General features: G+C 46.0%; 1 protein-coding gene across 1 annotated transcript in view; it reads right to left on the minus strand.

Annotated features, from left to right (window-relative positions):
• The window catches only part of LOC137658957 (neurofilament heavy polypeptide-like), a 59,722-nt gene that overhangs the window by 24,372 nt on the left and 12,398 nt on the right, over positions 1–22,952 (minus strand). The window contains exons 2-4 of the mRNA XM_068394067.1: positions 12,369–12,497; positions 10,680–11,636; positions 9,855–10,015 (exon numbers count right to left, since the gene is read on the minus strand). Of these exons, the coding sequence (XP_068250168.1) occupies positions 9,855–10,015; positions 10,680–11,636; positions 12,369–12,497 (1,247 nt within the window). The remainder of the gene's footprint in view (positions 1–9,854; positions 10,016–10,679; positions 11,637–12,368; positions 12,498–22,952) is intronic.

Here is a 22,952-nt window from a genome sequence, read left to right on the forward strand (position 1 = left end):
ATAATAATAATAATAATAATAATAATAATAATATGGGACAGGGCGTGAGAGTAGCAGCCTCATCCCACAAATAATTGTAAAAAGCCGGAAGGATATAAACGCTGGAGCTGTCCCCCCTCTTGAGAAATAAAGTCTAAAGATAAACAAGTACATGTTATGCCAAATTTTGGAATATTGTTCATATAGCTTAAGGCTTTAGGCATAACATGCCATTGACTCAATTCCGAGATAATTCTCAAACTCAGAACTCAAAAGATCACAACCCATCCAAGATGAGCATGACATGCCATGTATTACTGTTTTTTTTTTTTTTTTTTTTTTCAAGTTGCCTGACCTTGCATTTCACCTGTAAGTTCTGTAACTGATGGAAAACACAGCCTGGCCGTGGAAGAACAGCGGTGGAAATAAGGGCGCCGTTGCAAAAAGGGACCATGGGAAAAGGGTCTCGACTGAGCGAATTGAAGAACACGGGAATAAAAAGGTAATTATATGCCACCATAATAACTTGAGACAAAAACAATAACCACTTCTGCACACCCAGTCTGTCGAGGTGGGAAGAGCAGTGGTGCTAATACTCGAATGCCTCCTTGCAAAATCCTGGCGAATAAAGTGCGCGTTCGAATACGGATTAAAATGGTTCCTAAATACTGACGTATCTCCTCTATGAAGAAAATTTTGACTTACTCTACTGTATATACCCTATTTCAAAATAATTCTGATGAAATTAATACAGAATGACTGACAGTTTAAGGATCGTGGGACGTCGAAAGCCTGCTGCCTGGTTTTGTTGGCGACGATGCGGGCGTGTGCTAGGCGGCTGGGGTACGTCACGACCCGACTACCGTGTGGTGCTCGCTAGACCCCGCGGTCACTCCTCTTTTTTTGGGGAGCCAGGTCTCCTCCTGACCCCTGTTCCATGCCCTGTGATACTCCACCTGGAAAGGACTGTCACCCCGACAACCATGTGATTTTCTGACGAAGACTACGATCAACCAGGATTGCCATTTCTGATTTTGAAAACGCGCTACAGGAGCTTCCAAAACGCGTCAGAATGCGCTGCAGGAGTTTCCAAAACGCGCTAAATCCTTCCGTAAAAGAGCTGTATAGGATTAGTAATCTCATTAACAGAACCAATATTTTGACTTAACTGAAGGACTACAACATAGTTTGGGAACAGAGAGAGAGAGAGAGAGAGAGAGAGAGAGAGAGAGAGAGAGAGAGAGAGAGAGAGAGAGAGAGAGATAGCAGTCTCTTGTAATATATCTGATAAAGAGGAAAATTGATATAATACAGTATGTCAAAAAGATAGAAAAATGCAGTCCGTTTATCATATACATCAGATGGAAAAGCGCTATTTCGCGCTAGATTAGTCTAAAAAGAATCAAATAGCGCAGCCGCGCTAAGAAAAAACGCGCTAAACTTACGAGAAACGCGCCAGATCTAGCGCGAAAAACCCTAAAATGGCAACTATGACTATCACACACACGAGCTTTCTTCCTTATAAAAATCCTGATGGAAATGATATGCAGAATAACAGGGCGTAGCCAATCAAAAGATCCTGGTCATATCCGAGTTTCTCTTATTTCCGAGAGCAGAATGGAAACTGAAAAACTCATTTATGTTTGTATAAGGAGGTTTGTATCCGCAATTTATACTTCACTGGAGACATATCAAGTGAAGGTCTTAGTTAACAACTACAGGAGTAGTAAACCTCAGTCATCATTAATGCTGTAGGTGAAGTCGTTTCATTTCAAAATAATTTCTACATGATCTTTTTTTTTCGGGGTATTAGTCAGATGACAGAAGTAAGAGGATAAGCATATAAGCCTACATAAATTGTAAAAAATAGAAAATAAAATAATTTATATATATAAAAAATTATAGAAACCAACATATAACACCGTAATTAAAAAAAAACTAACAATTTATACAAACAAACAATTAATATATATGAAATATGTTTACAGAACAACAAAAAAGCAGCTTCCGGGTATGATTACCGGTCAAACTTAAAGCATTGATTTCCATAATGTTTTTAAGGGAATTGCTCCAAAATCCTTAGGTCTTTGGATTTGAAAGTGTCACATCTTAGCAAAATAAGGTGAATAGTGAAGCTATCTTGAAATAATTTATGGACGACTGTTATTGAATAAATATTTCAACTATAATATAAATAATACCATTTAAGGTAAATAAAAAGTCTCAGGGTGTAACGCAAGCCAAATTAATATTAGAATACATATGAATTATTCCTGCATTTCAAGTCAAAGATGAATAGGAAGGGTCAAAAGCATAAACACGCTTCATACATAGTATTACGGGAAACCAAATGGTGGATCGAATTTAGGCCATAAATGCCGGAGCTGTGGTCTGGAAGCCCATTCAGCGCACAAGTTCAACTGAAGGAAACTCCGTGGTTGTACACCCCCCCCCCCACAAAAAAAAAATCAGGAAAGGGGTAAAAGTCTTATGTCTTCTCTCTATACCATTTCATTATCAATACCAAACACCATATCACAGATAGATCATACAACATTGAAATCCTCATGTACTACTTGTGAAACACTGATTCGGATAGTTATTTCCCCATTAAAACCACCGCCTACTAATTTTTGCGACTGGTCATTAAACTATAATGATTAAGCATACCTCCTCCGAAAACCTGTTACTATTCTTAAAATTTGTAAGGTAAGTAAACATATTCTCTCTACCAAAGTTACTAAATCGTAAAAGTAACGTAAGTTAAGTAAATAAATCTATAACAGAGTTATTAGGTTTAATAATGGCTGTCTAGTAAGTAAATATATCCTCCATACCTGCGTTAAGTATTACCGGAATGTTATATAAATATATTTTCCACATAAAAAGTTTTGAGTTTACGACTAGGATCTGCATAGTAAAAAAAATCTCCCATATCCGAGATTTAGGTTTGAAACAAAGTTGTACAGTCAGTAAATTTTTTTTTTTTCTATCTATACCAATGTTAAATAAACTCCACTGACGGATTTCCACTGACTCACAGGGGTGCCCTTTTAACTCGGAAAAGTTTCCTGCTACAGTATGTGATTGGTTAGAATTATTTTGTCCAACCAATCAGCAATTAGAAAGTTTTCCGAGCTGAATATGCACCCCTGCGAGTCAGTGCAAATGTGCCCCCATTTAACAAAAATGAGTATAGTTTAAAAGTATTAACCGAGTGGTAAACATGTCCACCATACCCAGTTACCTAATTTTTAAAAGTAAAAATTATTTGGTAGTAAACGTGTCATTCATACCCATCAGATTTAAAAGTAATAGGTGTTTGGTAGGTAATAATGTCCGTCACAAAGTCACCTTATTTAAAAACAACAGTTGTATGGCAGCTAAACATGTCTATAACAAATTACCGAATTTATCAGTAACAGCTGTAGGTAGATGAACATGGCATTCATAGACAAATAACTTTGTTAATAAAAAAAAAAGCTGTATAGCAGGTAAAATATTCTCCACACCTAAATTACCATGTTTAAAAGCTAGTGTTGTAAATAAGTATTTATTAAATATCCGAGTTGCTAGGTTTAAAATTAAACGCAGTATGGTACCGTAAACGTATCATCCATACTATAGATTCAGTTTAAAAGTAGTAGGTGAAAATAAAAGTGTTTTCCACAACCTAGTTACAAATTTAAAAGTAACTAATACATAATAAATAAAGGTAAGCCAAATAAAAAAAAATAATTTGAACGTGGGTCGCAACTTTTTCATCAAAGCAGCCAGAGTAATTGATTTAACGATTTAAAATAACACATTGACAAAACAGTAACTAGATATGTGCTCAAGTTCGATGTTTCAGCCGCTAAAAATGAGCTAGAATTTCCCTACATACAAATTTCTTCGTCAAATAATAATAAAAAAAACTAGCAAACTAATCTTACCTACCAAACTTCGCACTACCTAATACGAGAGCTTTCGTTCAAACAAAAATAGATTAAAGAGAGAATTACAAGATTTTCAACCAAATAGAAAGAAAGAAGACTAATAGTAATGCTGTACTATTTGGCAAATAGTAACAGATGATGTTTCGTAATCATATATAAGACCAAATCAGCCATCAAAAATAATAACAACAAAATAAAAATACCAGCAAGAGAATGTGGGGGTGGGGTCATCATCAAGGTGGAGAGAGAGAGAGAGAGAGAGAGAGAGAGAGAGAGAGAGAGAGAGAGAGAGAGAGAGAGAGAGAGAGAGAGGGGGGGGGGTAGGGATGAGAAGGGCTGAGAGAGGAAAAACATGAAAGCCATAGATAAAAGAGGATCTCATCAAAGACTGCAGTATTGCGTTTGACATTCGGAGCGAGATTTTATTAAGCCGAGAAGCCAGCCATTATCTTAAGCAGAGCACGTCTGCTTTCACGAGCATACAGGGAGGGGAAGGGGGAAGGGAAGGGAAGGGGGAAGGGGGGGAAGGGAGGAAGGGAACGAGATGAGAGGTTAAAAGGGGGGAGGGGGGAGAGATGGAAAACCCTGTGATAATATAAGAATAAAAATTCGTGCGCTAAGGGTCGGTCCAACAGTAGCAATTGCAGAGAGTTGCTTAAGAAATATCGACGATTTGAGCTTTCTTTGGGTCACGACTAGTCTGTTGAAAGCAACTCATGTATTATAAGAGTTGTTAGTTGGGTACGTTTTCTAGTCGGCTTTTATTTTTGCTGCGTCTTTTACGGTTCAATTCTTTTCTTGAACAACTAGACCGTTAACAAGGAAAATATCTAGGATGAAATTTTCCCAATATACAAGACAAGAGAAATAGTTAAGAAAACGTCATCATTTAGTAGTACTGGTTCTAAGAAGTAAAAAAAAAACGTCAATAATCTATTTAAAGTATTTCAAAAATTACAATAAATAAAATAAATAAATAGAAATACATTGAAACTGCAAGACAGACAGACAATTTCTACTAGTTTGAAAAAAAGTATAATTTCCCTCGAATTCTTCTAATATGACAAATTCGTAGATAATTTGTATTTTTCCTAACTATACAAGCGTTAGCTATTTAATATGGGTAATTACTTTCGGCGTAGCTGAAATGACGAGCAATTAGATTTTTAACGAGGGTTTACTACCCCATCGCTAGTTAGCGGGGGGGGGGGGGGGGTTAGCTTGCTAAACACCTCCCCCCACACCTGTGATTTTGCTCACTTTGCTTAGAGGTAGGACTTTCACGGGGGACAGGACTGGCGGCCAAGTTTGATTAAATAACTAAGGTTTGTATAGTTAGGAAAAATACAAATTATCTACAAATTTGTCATTTGTTCCGTAACTGAAATACAAACCACGCTATTTAATATGGGTGACTCACCCCTTAGGAAGGGTGGTAAGTCCCAGCCATTACTGGCTTTGGCTTTTGCCCGGGGACTCAATATTTGAGTGTGTAAGTACTCAGTAATAAGGAGTCCCTGCACCTCACTAACGTCTTGCTGTGCAAGTGCTGCGGCCTACATAAGCTGTGTGTGAAGGTATGCAGTGTGACACGTCCTAGGAAGTTGACCTGGAGTTCTTTAGATGGAACTCAAGGATAGGACTCTCCCTATACCACCTCGTCAGGGTATGGGGACGTGACAGTATTAACTTAATACTAGGAACACAAGGAAGCATGGTTTACCTGCAGTGGTTTGAGGTCAGCTATGCAGAGAACCCAGGATGCTGCTTTCCCCAAGAGAGGGGAGGATGAAGAAAAGAATAAGGGCCAGACAAACCTTTTCATTCATGCAGACTAAAACAAGGTAACAATGCCCTCAACCTTCTGCTACTTGTCCATTAAGGAGCCTGAGGTTTAGACCAGCTGTTGTGCAGCCACCACAGGGCCAATAGAAAACATATTGAGTCTCCTGTGTGTCACGTCTTGCAGGTAGTGGGCTGTGAAGGTCGTCTGACGTTTCCGCACCCCAGCTTGCAGGACCTGCGTCACTGAATAGTTCTTCTTGAAGGCCAGGGACGTAGCTACGCCCCTGACATCATGTGCTCTAGGGCGACGTGACGGAGGAGGGTCAGGATTCAAGGCCAGATGTATTACCTTGCGAATCCAGGCCGAGATGGTATTCTTAGTGACCCTCATCTTCGTCTTCCCAGTGCTCACAAACAAAGCTTGCACCTGGGGACGAACTGCAGCCGTTCTCTTAAGATAAAGCCTCAGACTCCATACTGGGCACAGTAGGAGATGGTCTGGGTCATCTGTTACAGAAAAAAGATTCGAAACCTGGAAAGAGTCGAACCGAGGGTCTGGCACTCCCGGATTCTGAGTCTTGGCAACAAACTCGGGGACGAACCTGAACGTTACCTCCCCCCATTCCCTTGAATGGGCGACGTCGTATGAGAGACCATGAAGTTCGCTGACTCGCTTGGCCGAGGCCAAAGCTAGCAGGAACACCGTCTTCCAAGTAAGGTGGCGATCTGAAGACTGGCGTAATGGTTCGAAGGGAGGTCTCTTAAGAGACCTGAGAACTCGAACCACGTTCCATGGAGGAGGTCTCACTTCCGACTGAGGGCAGGTAAGTTAATAACTCCGTATGAGTAGGGAAAGTTCCAGCGAGGAAGAAATGTCCACTCCTTTGAGCCTGAAGGCTAGACTTAAGGCTGAGCGATAGCCTTTCACTGCCGAGACTGAAAGGCGCATTTCCTTCCGCAAATACACGAAGAACTCCACTATTGCTGGAATAGTGGCATCGAGTGGAGAGATACCCCTTCCACGACACCAACCACATTAGACTCGCCACTTCGCCTGGTAGACCCCTGCGGATAACCTACGCAGGTGTCCAGACATCCTGTTCGCAACTTGCTGCGAAAATCCTCTCTCAGTGAGGAGATGCTGGATAGTCTCCAGGCGTGAAGTCGAAGCGAAGCTACGGCTTTATGAAAGATGTTGGCGTGTGGTTGTTTGAGTAGCTCGTGTCGCGGAGGGAGTTCCCTCGGGAGCTCCGTTAGGAGTTGCAGAAGGTCCGGAAACCATTCTGCGTGATGCCATAGCGGAGCTATTAGGGTCATCGAGAGATTGACCGATATTCTGGTCTTGTTGAGCACCCTCCTCATCAGACAGAACGGGGAAAAGGCGTAGACATCGATGTTGTCCCACCGTTGTTGGAAGGCATCTTGCCAGAGCGCCTTGGGATCCGGAACTGGGGAGCAGTACAGCGGAAGTTTGAAGTTCAGCGCTGTAGCGAACAGATCCACAGTCGGGGAACCCCAAAAAGTCAGGACTTTGTTGGCTACTTGACGATCCAAAGACCACTCGGTACTCACAATCTGCGTCGCTCTGCTCAGACTGTCGGCGAGCACATTCCTCTTGCCTGGAATGAAGCGAGCCGAAAGTGTGATCGAGTGGACTTCGGTCCATCTCAGTATCTCTACTGCGAGATGGGATAGCTGCTCTGAAAAGGTACCTCCCTGCTTGTTGATATAAGCCACTACTGTGGTGTTGACGCTCATCACCACCACAGAGTGAGCCACCAGGTATTGGTGGAACTGTTGAAGAGCCAGGAATACGGCCTTCATCTCTAGCAGGTTTATGTGGATGTACTTTTCTGATTCTGACCACAGGCCTGAGGTCCTGTGTTTCAGAACGTGAGCACCCCACCCTTTCTTTGAGGCGTCCGAAAACATCAAATCCGGGGGAGGACGAGAAGATCCACTCCCTTTCGTAGGCTCTCGTCTGCCACCCACCACTGAAGGTCCGTCTGTTCCGCAGAACCCATGGGGATCATAGTGTCCGGGGAATCGTGACCTTGATTCCACCGGTACTTGAGTCGCCACTGGAGAGATCTAATTCTGAGGCAACCATTGGGAACTAGACGGGCCAGAGATGAGAGGTGACCGAGGAGACGTAACCACGATTGGGCTGGAAGTTCTTCTCGTCTGAGGAAAGGCCTTGCGACATTCCTCAGCCTTGCTATCCTGTCGTCTGATGGGAAGGCTTTGTGGAGATTGGTGTCTATGATCATGCCTAGGTATACCAGTTTCTGAGTGGGCAGCAGAGGGACTTCTCGAGATTTACCATGATCCCTAGATCTTGGCAAAGTCCCAGAAGTTTGTCTCGGTGACGGAGAAGGGCTGCCGCCGAGTCTGCTAGGATCAGCCAGTCGTCCAGGTAACGGAGGAGACGGATACCGATCCTGTGAGCCCATGAAGATATTAGGGTGAAATCTTAAGTACTTCCTTAAAGACGGATGGACTGGGATCTGGAAGTATGCGTCCTTCAGGTCCAGTGTGCACATGAAGTCTTGCGGTCTCACTGCAAGTCTGACCGTGTCTGCCGTTATCATGCTAAACGGGGTCTGCTTGACAAACCTGTTCAGGGCTGAGAGGTCGATGACTGGTCTCCAGCCTCCAGACGCCTTCTTTACAAGAAAGAGTCGACTGAAGAAGCCTGGGGACCCGTCGACAACCTCTTGGAGAGCGTCCTTCTTCAACATGGTCTCGACTTCTGCCTGAAGGGCTTGCCCCCTTGCCGATCCCATGGCAAAGGAGCTCAGCGACACTGGATCCTCTGTCAGGGGAGGTAGAGATGTCGTGAATGGGACGCGATATCCCTGACTGATTACTGAAATCGTCCAGGGATCGGCCCCGAGTTGATGCCACCTTGTCGCGCAACTTTGTAGGCATCCCCCTACTGGTGGACATGCAGGGGGACTGCCAATCCTAGCGTTTGCGGCCACGGCCGCTCCCTCTAGGAAAGGGCTTCGACACTTTTGTCTTCGCTGCAGCTGCCTTCTTCGTACTCTTGACAGGACGTGGTTGCTGGGTAGCTGGAGGTTTGTAGGGCCTCGATGTTAGGCCCCTATGGAGAAGAGAATCCTGGTTGGACTTCCTCCACCTCTCAGCAGCCTGCTCCACGTCCTTAGGCTCAAACAAATTCTTACCGAGGACGGAAGAATGTCTGAGCCTGCAAACGTCAGTACTGGGGACCTTTTGATGGAATCTCTCAGCCACTACGTCCCGTCGTTTCAAGATAGTGTTAGCCCACAAGTTCGAGACTTGGTGGGCTAGAAACTCGATGGTACGCGTGCCTGAGAGCAAAAAGGTCTCCAAGGTCTTCCTGGTGCTTTCCTTGGACAGGTCCTCCGACCGCACCAGGATGCCCAGAGACCCTAGCCAGATGTCCAGCCACAAGTAGCCTGCATGGCACACTTCGCTACCTTCTCCTGGCTCAGGATCTCCGTTGCCGAATACGAGACCTGCCGGTTGGAGTCTCTCTCTAGAGGGACTCCACCGGTAAGCTCTTCCAGAGAATGGTGCAAAGGACGAGCTAAGCAAGTCTCCTCCAAGATCTCAAAGTACCTCCTCTGATGGACGTGAGGAGGCGGGAGGAGCTTGTTACCGGTGCTGGATCGGCTGGAGGAAGCTAGTTCAGAGAGCTGGCCTTCGACCTTGTCTCTGGCACTCTTAACAACCTGTGACCAGGGCAAAGCCGCACTGGCCCTGTAGGGTTTCTGAGTACCATAGACTCGGTCCAAGACCGTGTCCTTGCCCTCACGAGGAGGAATCTCTGGATCCGGAAACCCATTGAGACTCTTAAAGAGGGTCAGAACTTGCCAGAACGCATGTTCTGTAGCTCTCCTCCTGAAGGGCTGGCAGCAAAATCTCCAGTCCCCAGAGGCTCTTCCTGGGGGGACTCGTGGACATTCTCTGAGGGCTTGGCTGGTTCCTGTCTAATCCTTGATGAAGACTTAGGCAAAGTCTTCGAATCCTTCGGCTCCCTCCTAGGAGGAATACAGGACTCCAGCAGTGATGGTGGAAGACTCTTCTCAACCCCTACCTGAGAAGACTTCTTGGGGAGAGGTGGGGTTTCCCCCATTGGTGCGATGGGGGAATGACCCGCCTCACCTGACTCCCCAGAGGACGGGAAATCCTCGTCCACAGAGGAGGGAGAGGTCTGGGGGGAGAGGGAGCCTTCCTTAAGGACTTCTGAGGAGACAGCTTCGCCCTTGGAGAAGTTACCACGGAAGGAACTCCTCTCTTCCTCTTCAGGGGAGATGAAGCCGCCACTGTTTTGTGACCAAGTTCAGAGAATAAAGGCTTAAAAGCCTGCACGAAAGCTCTGACAATGGTACCAAACCAGGGCTGCTGACTGACAGTCACGCTGTCAGTCACTCCCTCTGGAGGGAAGGGGATCGTTCGATCCCTAGGAGGAGTGACCAAACGAGAGTTCGCCTGCAAAGATGCTGAAACAGAAGAAGAGGAGTCCTTGGACCTATCCAGAAACCTCCCCTCCTCCGACGAGCGCGCTGTTCTGTGCTTGCGGGGTGAGGATTGAGTTGATGATGACCTGGCCGCGCGATGTCCTGCGGCCTCACGTGTGGGATCGCGCCTATGATCACTCTGGGGATCACGCTGGCGATCGCGATGCAAATCGCGCGATGGGCCCTACCAATGGTCGCGCGCGGGAGAATGTTCGCGATGGCGAGCGATGGGGACGAGCGATGGCGCGGGGGCGAGCGATGGTGCGTGGGCGAGCGATGGTGCGTGGCGGCCTGAACAGGCGATGACAATTGGCGCGCAGGATCTTGTCGAAGAGCCCGTGAGGGCGAAAACGTTGGGTGCGCGCGCGCAGGAGAAATATCTGTAGCGCGCGGGCGCGCAGCGCGTGTATCTGGCTGAGGCAGTGGGCGAGGGCGCGCTTGCGCAACCTTGTGGGTGTGCGATGGAGACTATGCGCGATGGCGCACAGGTGAGCGCTGGCGAGCAGGAGCAACTGGAACTACGCCCAGATCCGGAGATCGTAGGCGTGCCTGGCGCACAGGAGATCGTGGGCGCGCATCAGGATGCGGGTGCACAGAAGTGCGCTGTCGGTTTGAAGAGCGCGGAAGTCTTGGTGAGCGCCTGCGTGCTAACTCAGGAGACTCCAGGGCTGTGCGCTGGCGCGCAGTAGTGCGCTGGCGTGCAGGTGAGCGCTGGCGCGCAGGTGAGCGCTGGCGCGCTATGACAGCAGTTGTGCGCATGTGCGCAGTTGCGCGTTGAGGCATTGGACAGCGCTGGAGGTCCGGTGAGCGCCTGTGCGGTATCTCTGGAACTTCCTTTGTGCGCCGACGCGCAGGAGAGCACTGACGCGTAGGAGAGCGCTGACGCGTAGGAGAGCGCTGTTGCCCTAAAACAGGAAGCAGCAGAGCGCGCTTGCACGCTATTACAAGAACTATTGCAGGGGCGCGCTGGCGCGCAGGGGAACCCTGATGCGTAATAGCAGGATCAACAGTAAGTGCGCGCACGCACGCAGGTGAGCGCTGGCGCGCTAAGACAGGATCATATGCTGCAGGTCGTTGGTGTGCAGGGAGTACCTGGCGCTTAAGGGACTGAGACTCAATCTTGTGCTCAAGTCCCTTATGTCCCGAAGGGACCGTTGCCTGTTTAATAACAGGGTGTGATGGCGCCCACAGCGCATCGGCAGCCAGGAACGGCGACGGCAGGTCAGCAGGTCTGGAAGGTGGAAGGTCGTCGTGTCCTGTGTAAGGACGACCTTCCACCGAAGGAGATCGCGAACGATCTCCGGAGAGGTCCAAGGAGGTAGCTGGCAGGATCGGTGAACGACGATGAGGTTCTTCTGCGGAGGACTGCGAAGATGACGAGCTGAAGAGGGGCCTCCTAACACCCTTGTGAGGTGAAGGAAGACCTCTACGGTGAAGGGGAAGGCGAGCTTTCTGCCTTATACGCCCTCTGGGGGCCGTAGGGTCAGCAAGCTGACCGTCAGCAGTCCTCCGAAGAGGAGTCTCTATGAGTGAACTCCCCCGAGGGGGAGAATCACCGGCAGGTGAGACCGTAGGACTTAGTTCTTCCCTCGAAGGATGTTTGGAGGGGGAAACTAAGCCTTCAGCTACCACAGCAACATCAGGAGCAGAGGTTTCAGAAAATACATCAGAAGCCTCTGTCACAACAACGTCGACGATAGACAGAGGATCAATCTCTGCTACCGTCGGCGATTGTTTGACAGCTGCTCCTAACTTGATCATGTCAAACAGAGCTTCCTTGGAGGGAAAACCCTGTAGCCCCAAGGAAGCCCAAAGCTGTAATAAATCATTATTATTAACAGTCAAAGAAATATTCTCCTCCGGGGGAAGAGGAAGAGCTGCCTCGCTAAGGGAGGCAACGCCCTCTCCCACACCCCGGGATCGGTCAACAGAACTACGGTCTACGCTACCACTCGCTAGCTTCTCGGGAGAAACCGATCGAGTGGGAGCTTCGGAGGAGGTTTGGGCAACAGAGGAAGAGTCCTTGGGAATTTCTCTTTTCAAAGAAACCTTTGAAGGAGAAATATCCTGTTTGGACTTCTTCCGGCGCCAAGAAAACCTCTCCCACTGGCAGGTAGACCACTCCCTACAATCACCACATACGTTAACACTATCACACCGTTGGCCCCTACAATGAGGACACAAGGTGTGGGGATCCGTGTCGACCGCCGACATAAATGTGCCACAAGGGCGGTCAGGTAAACCAGGACAATTACGCATGATGGCAGAGGCCAACTTCACAAACACTCTGGAAAAAGAAAAAGCAAAGAAAGATTAATAATGGCTGATCAACATAAGCGAGGGTGAAAGCGGACATGTCCGACCGCCAACCCAGCCGATAGCAAAGTGAGCTAAATCACAGGTGTGTGTGAGGGGGGGGGGGGGTAATAGCAAGCTACCCCTCCCTAACCCCCGCTAACTAGCGATGGGGTAGTAAACCCTCGTTAAAAATCTAATGGCTCGTCATTTCAACTACACCGAAAGTAATTACCAATATTAAAAAGCGTGGTTTGTATTTCAGTTACGGAACAAATTGATATTAACGGTAAACTTTCCCACAAACGATGTTTCAAAAAGTAAAACTGATAATATTAGGATCTAATAAAAATGTATGTACAAAACGTATAGGTTCCTGATTGACAAAACCATTCCAGTTGCAAAGGAAGGATGAAAATCTATTGATCTCAGAAACAAACTTTACATTTTTCCCACTACTCTTGCTGGATTATTCGATATTGGCAATGTTTAGTAAAGTTCAATAGCGATCTTAAAAACTCACAGAATAAAAAATTACAAACTGAAGTAGAGAACTGTTATAATTTTTAATCGCTAACGAAACTTTCAAAAGAATTGAACTTAGGAACGCATAAGATTAAAAGCATATACTGATCAAAGCTGGCCGAGTTGCATGATCTAGATATGCAGTTCCAGAATTGCATGATCTAAATATGATTCGTGAGATTTTAAGCTTACTGAAGTTCGTTCGTTCGTTTAAGATTACCTTGCCTATAGCAAGACAGGGGCTCTTACTAAAGCAGATTTTAGGGTTTATATAGTACAGTGACCCATTTCTCCCAAGAATTTACTGTTTATAAAGTAAACTAATACCTACATTTTACTGCTTGTAAAGCACACCGTTATATTTTTTCACTAATGTTCTCATTGCGGATCCGTGTAAACTGCATTAGGTCACAGGCTAAACTGGACGAGGATAGCACACGGGTCTGCGTGTGACGTCGTACGTCTAACTCAACTTTTATGTGAATGAAGTTGTTGAAGTTCTTGAAAGTGATTGTCAGGTACTGCCAAGGCACATTGGTATGATCACTGCTGTGAAACTCAGTATGGGGGTTCAGTGTCAGCTAAGTAAGAAATGTATGTCGATATCATACTACAACAACCTACTACCATCCCAAATACTGCCTAACCAACCCTAAATCAGTTAGGCAGCTGAGCCTGAATGGACAGGACGTGCCAGCACATGAGAGCCGAGCCATGGATAACAGGGCTTTAGTTAACTGGATGGCGTACACATGCAAATTATTTCATAAGCATCAAATTTAGCACACTTTTTCTCATACCAATCAAATCTGTCAGATTAGCCGATTGAAAATCCCTTTCAATCCAAGATGGTAACCAAATTCGCCGGCCTGGGTTGGCGTTTTACTTAGAAGTATTTGTAATTGGCCGAGTTGCGTGATCTAGATAAGGAGTCCAAAGTTTTTAAGGCTACTGAAGTAGATTTTAATGTTCATAAAGCACACTTGAAATATTTGCGGGGAATTTACAATTTGTAAAGTAAACCGGTTGCGTCTAGCTCCAAATTTTAGGTGAATGAAGTTGATGAAGTTCTTGAAGGAGTGATTGTCGGGTACTACCAAGGTACATTAGTGACATCGCTGCCATGAAACTCAGCATCGGGTTCAACAATCTACTAGTATCCAAAATGCTGGCCAACTAACCCAAATTAAGTTGAACAGCTGCACCTGAATGGACAGGGCGTGTCAGTACAGGAGAGCCGAGCCAAGTGCTTTAGTTATATGGATGGTGTAGTTTATTGATTGTATGAGATTTATGACACTGGAATGTCTGGATGAACAATCAGACTAGGTGTCGTGTACAGTGGAAGAACCTATTTGTATCCCATACAGGAAAGCGTCTATTATATATGTACAAGGTGGTGAAAAGATAAGCCCTCGACCCTGACTGTCAAACTGACTATGGACGCTAGTTTAACTGGAAAATCGTGGAACACTGATTGGACCAAGTGTTTTCTGCGTCAGGAGGTTAAGAAAGAATATCTCGAGTCCCAACCGGACAATCATTCCAAAAAAGGTAATAATGGATGTATGAACTTAGCAAAGAATAATCCTCTGTTTCACTCGCTCAATGCAATGCCAATCAAGTTAGACCCTGTGGGACTTGACGAAGATGGTACAATAGAAGAAGAAACCTTCAAACAAAAGAAGCCACTATTTTATGTGAGATGTTGACTACTATAAAGCAACACAAAGTTAAATAGAACTGAAAAAAGTTAACCTCTGCAGATAACAGTGACAAGGGTGATAGAAGTAAAAGCACACTAAAGTTTAAAAAAGCTAAAACACAAAAATGTTTCTTTTACAAGACCAAAGGGGGTAGGAGCTTAGCGAAACAATGATAATGCAGGTGAATAAGAGTAAACGAATCTTCAGAAACACTTAGTAATAAAAAATCCTTGCCAAACAATGTGAAGATTTCATAGTACAAGAACTGAAATGTAACCCTGCCTGCTTGGTGGCATTGTATAACCGAGGTGCAGAACCAAGAACAAGAGAACTGCAAGGAAGCATATCCAATGGCTCTTTATAAACTAGTCACCTACATTAGTAAGATGAGAAAAAATCCAGTGACAGTAGAGATCCACTCATTTTCAAGCCTGTTGACTTGACCATGCATTAAGGGTAGAACAATTTGGTGTTGAATCCAGTAGATGTTCATTCTACTTGGCTCAAGGACCAGTTGCTTTTTCAAATTCTCAAACTGCACACTCATCACAAAGAACAAAATGTTCTGCTGACCTTTGAAAACAAGAGAACTGCAAGGAAGCATATCCAATTGCTCTTTATAAACTAGTCACCTACATTAGTAAGATGAGAAAAAATCCAGTGACAGTAGAGATCCACTCATTTTCAAGTCTGTTGACTTGACCATGCATTAAGGGTAAAACAATTTGGTGTTGAATCCAGTAGATGTTCATTCTACTTGGCTCAAGGACCAGTTGCTTTTTCAAATTCTCAAACTGCACACTCATCACAAAGAACAAAATGTTCTGCTGACCTTTGAAAATGATGTAGGCTCCACCATTTCCCAAACATCCAAGTACAGTGAAATGATCCATCTAGTGATAGCTACTGACATAATGAGACATGCTCCATAAGAAGTCAAATTTCAGTAGCACCTTTCACAACACACACCTACAACAGGCTATGCTACCATCACTGATGTAATTTGCATGCATGAATGAACATGATGCCGGCATAAGTCCCACATCCAGTATGGAGCATCATAATCTAACCTTACTGCTAAGTAAGTGAGGTTAAGGGAGATAGGGGGAATCATTAACCAAATGAGGTTAGAGGGGGAATGGGTTTGGTCAGAAAGTGTGGTTAGGAGAGGGAGGGGGATTGCTAAGTAAGTAAGGTTAAGGGAGAGAGGAGGATCATTAAGTAAGGTTAGGGGAGGGTGTGCATCACTAACTAAGCAAGATTTGGAGAGGGATGAGGATCGCTAAGTGAAGGTATTGCTAAAAAAGTGAAGTTAATGGAGGGAGTGGGGATTGCTATGTAAGGAGCACCAGACCCTTAGGTTAGGTTAGGTGGATATAGTTATGTTTGGCAGCTTTCCTTATTTTACTAGTTTTGCATATTCTCCCAGCCAAAACCCAAGACTTTCCACTAAAGAATCCCATTATTGTTGTTCTTTGGTGGGGTCTTGTATATTTATGACATAAAGCCTAAATTCATTTAAAATAATGCACTATACGAGATGGGAAAAATACATGTAACCGAAATCCGGTGTTGGTTGAAATTGTAATTTTACCCATCTGAGGAAAGAAATTTATATGGTGATCTCTTGTGCATTTATAGCCTATTTGGTAATGTTTACACCTCATAGTTACCAGGTCTATACAATACACCCAACCCAAGGTCTAAATATACCTAGACCGTACCGTAACTTAAACTGGGATAGCAGCGTAAAGAAAAGACATGATTTTGTAAAAATGAGAACGATGTAAAGTACAAGTATTACAGAACTTTAATTCAATAGTAGTTACACACGTGTAAAGGAAAGACTTCAAATGCTTAGTCTTGAATACATTAAACATACACATGGGGTATTTACTTTCTAACATTTTCCTGGAAGAATTTACATGATTTTGGCTTAATAAAACCTTTAGTACTAGACAGTTAACCAAATTTGTTTGGTAAAATTATAGAACAACACTGAACCACATTTCCAATGAAAAAACAAAAAATTCCTAATGTAAATATTGTGCTTTAAAAAAATTTGACCCTTATTTCCACTGCAAATAACCTGTTCTCCTGTTATATCCACCCCGCCCCATCCAGACGGACACAGATGGGAACCTGGGACCTTGGGTGGGAGAAAACAGGAAAAAGTGTGATTATTCGACACTTTCGAGATTTGCAAAAGGACAAAGAACCTAACAAACCCACCTAACCTAACCTAGTAGTTCCCAGGAAAAAGGGCGCAAGCTCCTGGATCCCCCTTCCCAGGTCACAAACCTAGATGGGGGGGAGGGGGGCAAGACCCCAGACGACCTTTCCCAGGTCACAAACCTAGCCGGTGGCAACACGCCCGGATCCCCTTTCCCATGTCACAGACCTAGCCGGCATCTCCTTACCCAGGTCACAAACATGATATTTTCATTATAAAATAAATTTTTGATTATACTTACCCGGTGAATATATAAATAGCTGACGTCTCCGACAGCCCGACAGATTCCATAAAACTCGCGAGCGATCGCCATGAAGGTTGAGGGTGTGCCCACCAGCGCCGACTATCGACCAGATACCGCATATACTTCTCAACCACTCCAGTTCTTCTCAGTCCGCAGGGTCTCTATCGGGGAGGAAGGGAGGGCCTTTAATATTATATATTCACCGGGTAAGTATATTCAAAAATTTATTTTATAATGAAAATATCATTTTTAAATATTAAACTTAGCCGGTGAATATATAAATAGCTGATTCACACCCATGGTGGTGGGTAGAGACCAGTATTATAACAATAAAGGCGTATATGCTCAAGAGGTTTTGACAAATATTTCATAAAAACAAACTTAAGTATAGGTACCTGGTAAGGAAGCTGACTCTGATGATTACTCTGCCTCATTAGTCCGCTTTCCTCACGAAGCCCAGCCATCCTCTTAGGATGCTGAAAGACTCCCAGGAACTGTTATATCCAGGGCGAACACCCCTATAACAGGACCTCATCAATACCCTTAATCTGGGCGCTCTCAAGAAACAACATTTTGACCACCCGCCAAATCAAAAAGATTGCGAAAAACTTCTTAGTCTTCCGTACAACCCAAGACAAGATTAAAAATTTCAAGAGTAGATTAAAAGGATATTGGGATTAAGGGAATGTAGTGGTAGAACCCTCACCCACTACTGCACTCGCTGCAACGAATGGACCAAGTGTGTAGCAGTCCTCATAAAGAGTCTGGACGTATTTCAAGTAAAATGAAGCGAACACTGACTTGCTCCTCCAAAAGGTCGCGTCCATAATACTTCGAAGGGATCTATTTTGCTTAAATGCCACCGAAGTCGCTATCGCTCTAACTTCGTGAGCCTTGACCTTAAGCAAACTACGATACTTCTCACTTAGATGAGAATGTGCCTCCCGGATTAAAAGTCTAACAAAGTAAGATAACGCATTCTTAGACATGGGCAACGAGGGCTTCTTAACGGAGCACCATAAAGCCTCAGAACAACCTCGTATTGGTTTAGTCCTAGATAAGTAAAACTTAAGAGCTCTAACGGGGCACAGCACTCTTTCAACTTCATTACCTACGATCTCCGAAAGACTAGGTATTTCAAAAGATTTAGGCCAAGGACGAGACGGAAGTTCATTCTTGGCCAAAAAACCAAGTTGAAGAGAACATATTGCTTTATTCGTCGAGAAGCCGATGTTCTTACTAAAAGCATGGATCTCACTGACCCTTTTAGCCGAAGCCAAGCTAACCAAAAAAAGTGTCTTGAGGGTCAGATCCTTCAGGGAGGCTGAATTTAAAGGCTCAAACCTGTCTGACATTAGGAGCTGTAGGACTACGTCCAAGTTCCAAGCAGGAGTTGAAATATGACGCTCCTTAGAGGTCTCGAAAGACTTAAGGAGGTCTTGGAGATCTCTGTTATTCGAAAGATCCAAGCCTCTATGCCTGAACACAGAACCTAGCATGCTTCTGTAGCCTTTAATGGTGGATGCAGAGAGGGAGCGACCGTTTCTCAGATATAGGAGAAAATCCGCAATCTGCGCTACAGAGGTACTGGAGGAGGAAACAGAGGAGGACTTGCACCAATCTCTAAATACCTCCCACTTCAACTGGTAGATCTTGATGGTAGAGGATCTTCTAACCCTCGCGATCGCTCTAGCTGCCTCCTTCGAAAATCCTCGAGCTCTTGAGAGTCTTTCGATAGTCTGAAGGCAGTCAGACGAAGTGCGGGGAGGCTTTGATGAAGTCTCTTTACGTGAGGCTGCCGTAAGAGATCCATCCGCAAAGGCAGACTCCTTGGAATGTCTACCAGCCATAGAAGTACCTCTGTGAAGCACTCTCTCGCGGGCCAGAGGGGAGCAACCAACGTCAACCTGGTCCCTTCGTGAGAGGCAAACTTCTGCAACACCTTGTTGAGGATCTTGAACGGTGGAAAGGCGTAAGCGTCCAGGTGAGACCAGTCCAAAAGAAAGGCATCTATGTGGGCCGCCTCTGGATCTGGGACTGGAGAGCAATAAGTCGGGACCCTTTTGGTCAACGAGGTCGCAATGAGATCGATGGTGGGTCGACCCCAAGTCATCCAAAGACTCTTGCACACATCCTTGTGGAGCGTCCACTCTGTAGGGATCACCTGACCTCTTCGACTGAGACAGTCCGCCAAGACGTTCAACTTCCCTTGGACGAACCTCGTCAAAAGTGAGATGTTTCGATCTTTTGACCAAATGAGGAGGTCCCTTGCGATGACGAAAAGAGCGTGGGAGTGATTGCCTCCTTGCTTCGAGATGTAAGCCAAGGCCGTGGTATTGTCTGCATTCACTTCTACCACCTTGTTTCGAAGCAGACTCTCGAAACTCCTCAGTGCTAAATGGACTGCCAACAGCTCCTTGCAGTTGATGTGAAGGCTCCTCTGATCTGCCGCCCAAAGACCCGAGCATTCCAGACTGTCCAGAGTCGCCCCCCAACCCAAATCCGACGCGTCTGAAAATAACACATGGTTTGGGTTCTTGACTGCCAGAGACAGACCTTCTCGAAGTCTTATATTGCTGTCCCACCAGGCCAGGCAAGTCTTGACTGGTTCGGAGATTGGAATCGAGACCGCCTCCAAAGTTTTCTCCTTATTCCAATGGGAGTCTAGGTGGAACTGGAGAGGGCGCAGGTGAAGTCTCCCTAGAGAGATAAACTGTTCCAGGGATGAAAGCGTCCCTAGGAGGCTCATCCAGCTTCTCACAGAGCAACGGTTTTTCTCTAGCACGAGACGGACTTTCAGCAAAGCCTGCTCGATCCTGTTGGACGACGGAAAAGCCCGAAAAGCTAGACTCCGTATCTCCATCCCCAAATAGAGAATCGTTTGGGAGGGAGTCAGCTGTGACTTCTCCATGTTCACCAAGAGGCCCAACTCCTTCGCAAGATCCAAAGTCCACTGTAGGTCCTGCAGACAGCAATGACGGGACGACGCTCTGAGTAACCAGTCGTCCAGGTACAGGGAGGCTCTGATCCCCGACAAATGTAGGAACTTTGCTACATTTCTCATGAGCCTCGTAAAAACAAGAGGAGCAGGGCTGAGGCCGAAGCACAGTGCTCGGAATTGGTACACCACATTCCTGTATACAAACCTCAGATAAGGTTGAGAGTCTGGATGTATCGGAATGTGGAAGTACGCATCCTGCAAGTCGAGAGAGACCATCCAGTCCCCCTCTCTGACTGCTGCTAGAACGGATTTGGTGGTCTCCATCGTAAACTTTGTTTTGACAACAAAAACGTTGAGAGCACTGACATCCAGCACTGGCCTCCAACCTCCTGTGTTCTTTGGAACCAGGAAGAGACGGTTGTAAAAACCTGGGGATTGAAGGTCCGAGACTTTCACCACCGCCCCCTTCTCTAACAACTGAGACACTTGCAGATGTAATGCCTGTCTCTTTGACTCCTCTCGATACCTGGGAGAGAGGTCTATCGGATCGTTTACTAGAGGAGGTCTCCGTACAAAAGGGATTTTGTAACCCTCCTTTACCAACAAAACAGACTCCCGGTCTGCACCCGTCTTCTCCCAGAAGTTGGTCAATCTGGCCCCTACTGCTGTCTGAGGACGTGGGCAGTCAGACTCTGCCACGGGAGGATTTAGATCCTCTCTTCTTACCCCGCTTACTATCGGCACGAGAGCCTCCCTTACTGGGAGCTCTGCCACGAAAAGGCGGGATAAACCTTGTCGCTGGAGTTTCAAATTTAGGTCTGTTGACATAAGAGGACATAGGTACAGCCTTACGAGCAGACGTGGCCATCAAATCATGAGTGTCCTTCTGTACAAGAGACGCTGCGATATCTCTAATAAGCTGCTGCGGGAACAGGGCAGAAGACAATGGCGCAAAGAGCAGTTCTGACCTTTGACAAGGAGTGACACCTGCAGACAGGAAAGAACAAAGAGTCTCTCTCTTCTTAAGAACCCCTGCTGTGAAAGTAGCAGCAAGTTCATTAGAGCCATCTCTAATAGCCTTGTCCATGCAGGACATAATTTGAACAGAGACATCACGGTCTGCTGACGAGATCTTCCTACTCAAGGCTCCCAGAGACCAATCCAAAAAGTTGAAAACCTCAAAGGCCCGATAAATTCCTTTGAGGAGATGATCTAGGTCTGAAGAGGACCAGCAAACCTTCGAGCGTCTCATGGCCAGACGACGAGGAGAGTCTACGAGGCTTGAAAAGTCTCCCTGGGCAGAGGCAGGCACTCCCAAGCCGAGAACTTCTCCCGTGTCATACCAGACGCTCGCACGAGAAGCCAGTTTGAAAGGAGGAAAAGCAAAAGCTGACTTCCCCAAATTCCTCCTGGTCATTAACCAGTCGCCCAATAAACGCAAAGCTCTCTTAGAAGAGCGAGAGAGCACTAACTTCGTGAACGACGGAGTCGAAGAAGCTAGGCCCAGCGTGAACTCCGATGGGGGCAAACGAGGAGCAGCCGACACAAAATGATCAGGAAAAAGGTCCTTAAAAATTAGCATGATCTTCTTAAAATCAAGAGAGGGCTGAGCAACCCTAGGCTCCTCTCCATCCGAACGAGTCCCCAAAGGAACATCAGTTGGAAGGGGATCAACGACTTCCTCATCCGACGGAACTTCATCCGACAACGGCCGAGTCTCGCGATACGGAGAGACATGCCGAGGAGGCAACGCTTGACAGGCTATGTCAACATGCGACGGAGCCGCAGCAACAGCTGAGGTAACGACGTCACGCCGAGGCTGCAAAGACTGAAAGTCTTGTGACTGACAAACAACAACAGCCTGAGTCGACTGCCGTTCGACATCACGTCGGGACTGCATTGACTGCAGGGTCTGAGCAGGAAAAACAACACCCGACTGCGGTGACTGACGTTCAACGTCACGTCGAGGCAACGGAGTCGGCCGACGAACGTCACTTCGAGACTGCGGCGACAGTTGCTGAACGTCACCTTGAGTCTACGGCAAAAGGGGTTCCACGTCACGTGACTGACGTGAATGACGAGGAACACGATCAGAATCGCGTTTAACAGCACTGAAAACGTTAGCGCTAACATCATAAGGACGAGAAAACACTCGTTTAGGCGGCTGAAGGCCAGAGTCACGCTTGTCGGACTAGCGAACCGCAAGCAAAGGATCTTTACGAACCTGCTCCTGCTCGTAAATCTCCATTAAAGATGAAAGTTTAAACTGCATGTCCTGCAGGACAATCCACTTCGGGTCAACAGGAGTCGGAACGGGCCGTGACGTCGGCAACGTCTGTGCATGCAAATCATCGCACCTAACGAGACCCTCGGACTCCGTGTCACGCTTTTGCTTAACAGGCGAACAGCCATCCGATGACTGAAAGTGGTCAGAGCTGCCCCAATGGCTACAGCTGGACCTGTCCTGAAGGGACTGACTTGCGCTTTAAGGGTCTAGAAACCTTATGCCAAGGTTTCTTATGCGGCAAATCGTCGGAAGACGAGGAGAACTTAGTCTCCCCCGTCTTATGGTAAGGACGTTCTTGATGAGAAACGTCTGATACCTTAGAGGGAACGTCTGTACGTCGTTTTACACCTCTCGCTCCCTTAAGTCCTACGACATTCCTTCTCCCTGGTGCAGGGGAGCCTGAAAGAGGTCTCGGACTAGGGGAGCGACAAGCACGAACAGACGAACCCTCGGTCGCAACATTAAACACATTTTGCGCACTTTCCACTTTACCACTTTGACTCTTTAACAG

This window comes from Palaemon carinicauda, chromosome 19, assembly GCF_036898095.1.
Source record: "Palaemon carinicauda isolate YSFRI2023 chromosome 19, ASM3689809v2, whole genome shotgun sequence".
Classification (NCBI taxonomy): Eukaryota; Metazoa; Arthropoda; class Malacostraca; order Decapoda; family Palaemonidae; genus Palaemon; species Palaemon carinicauda.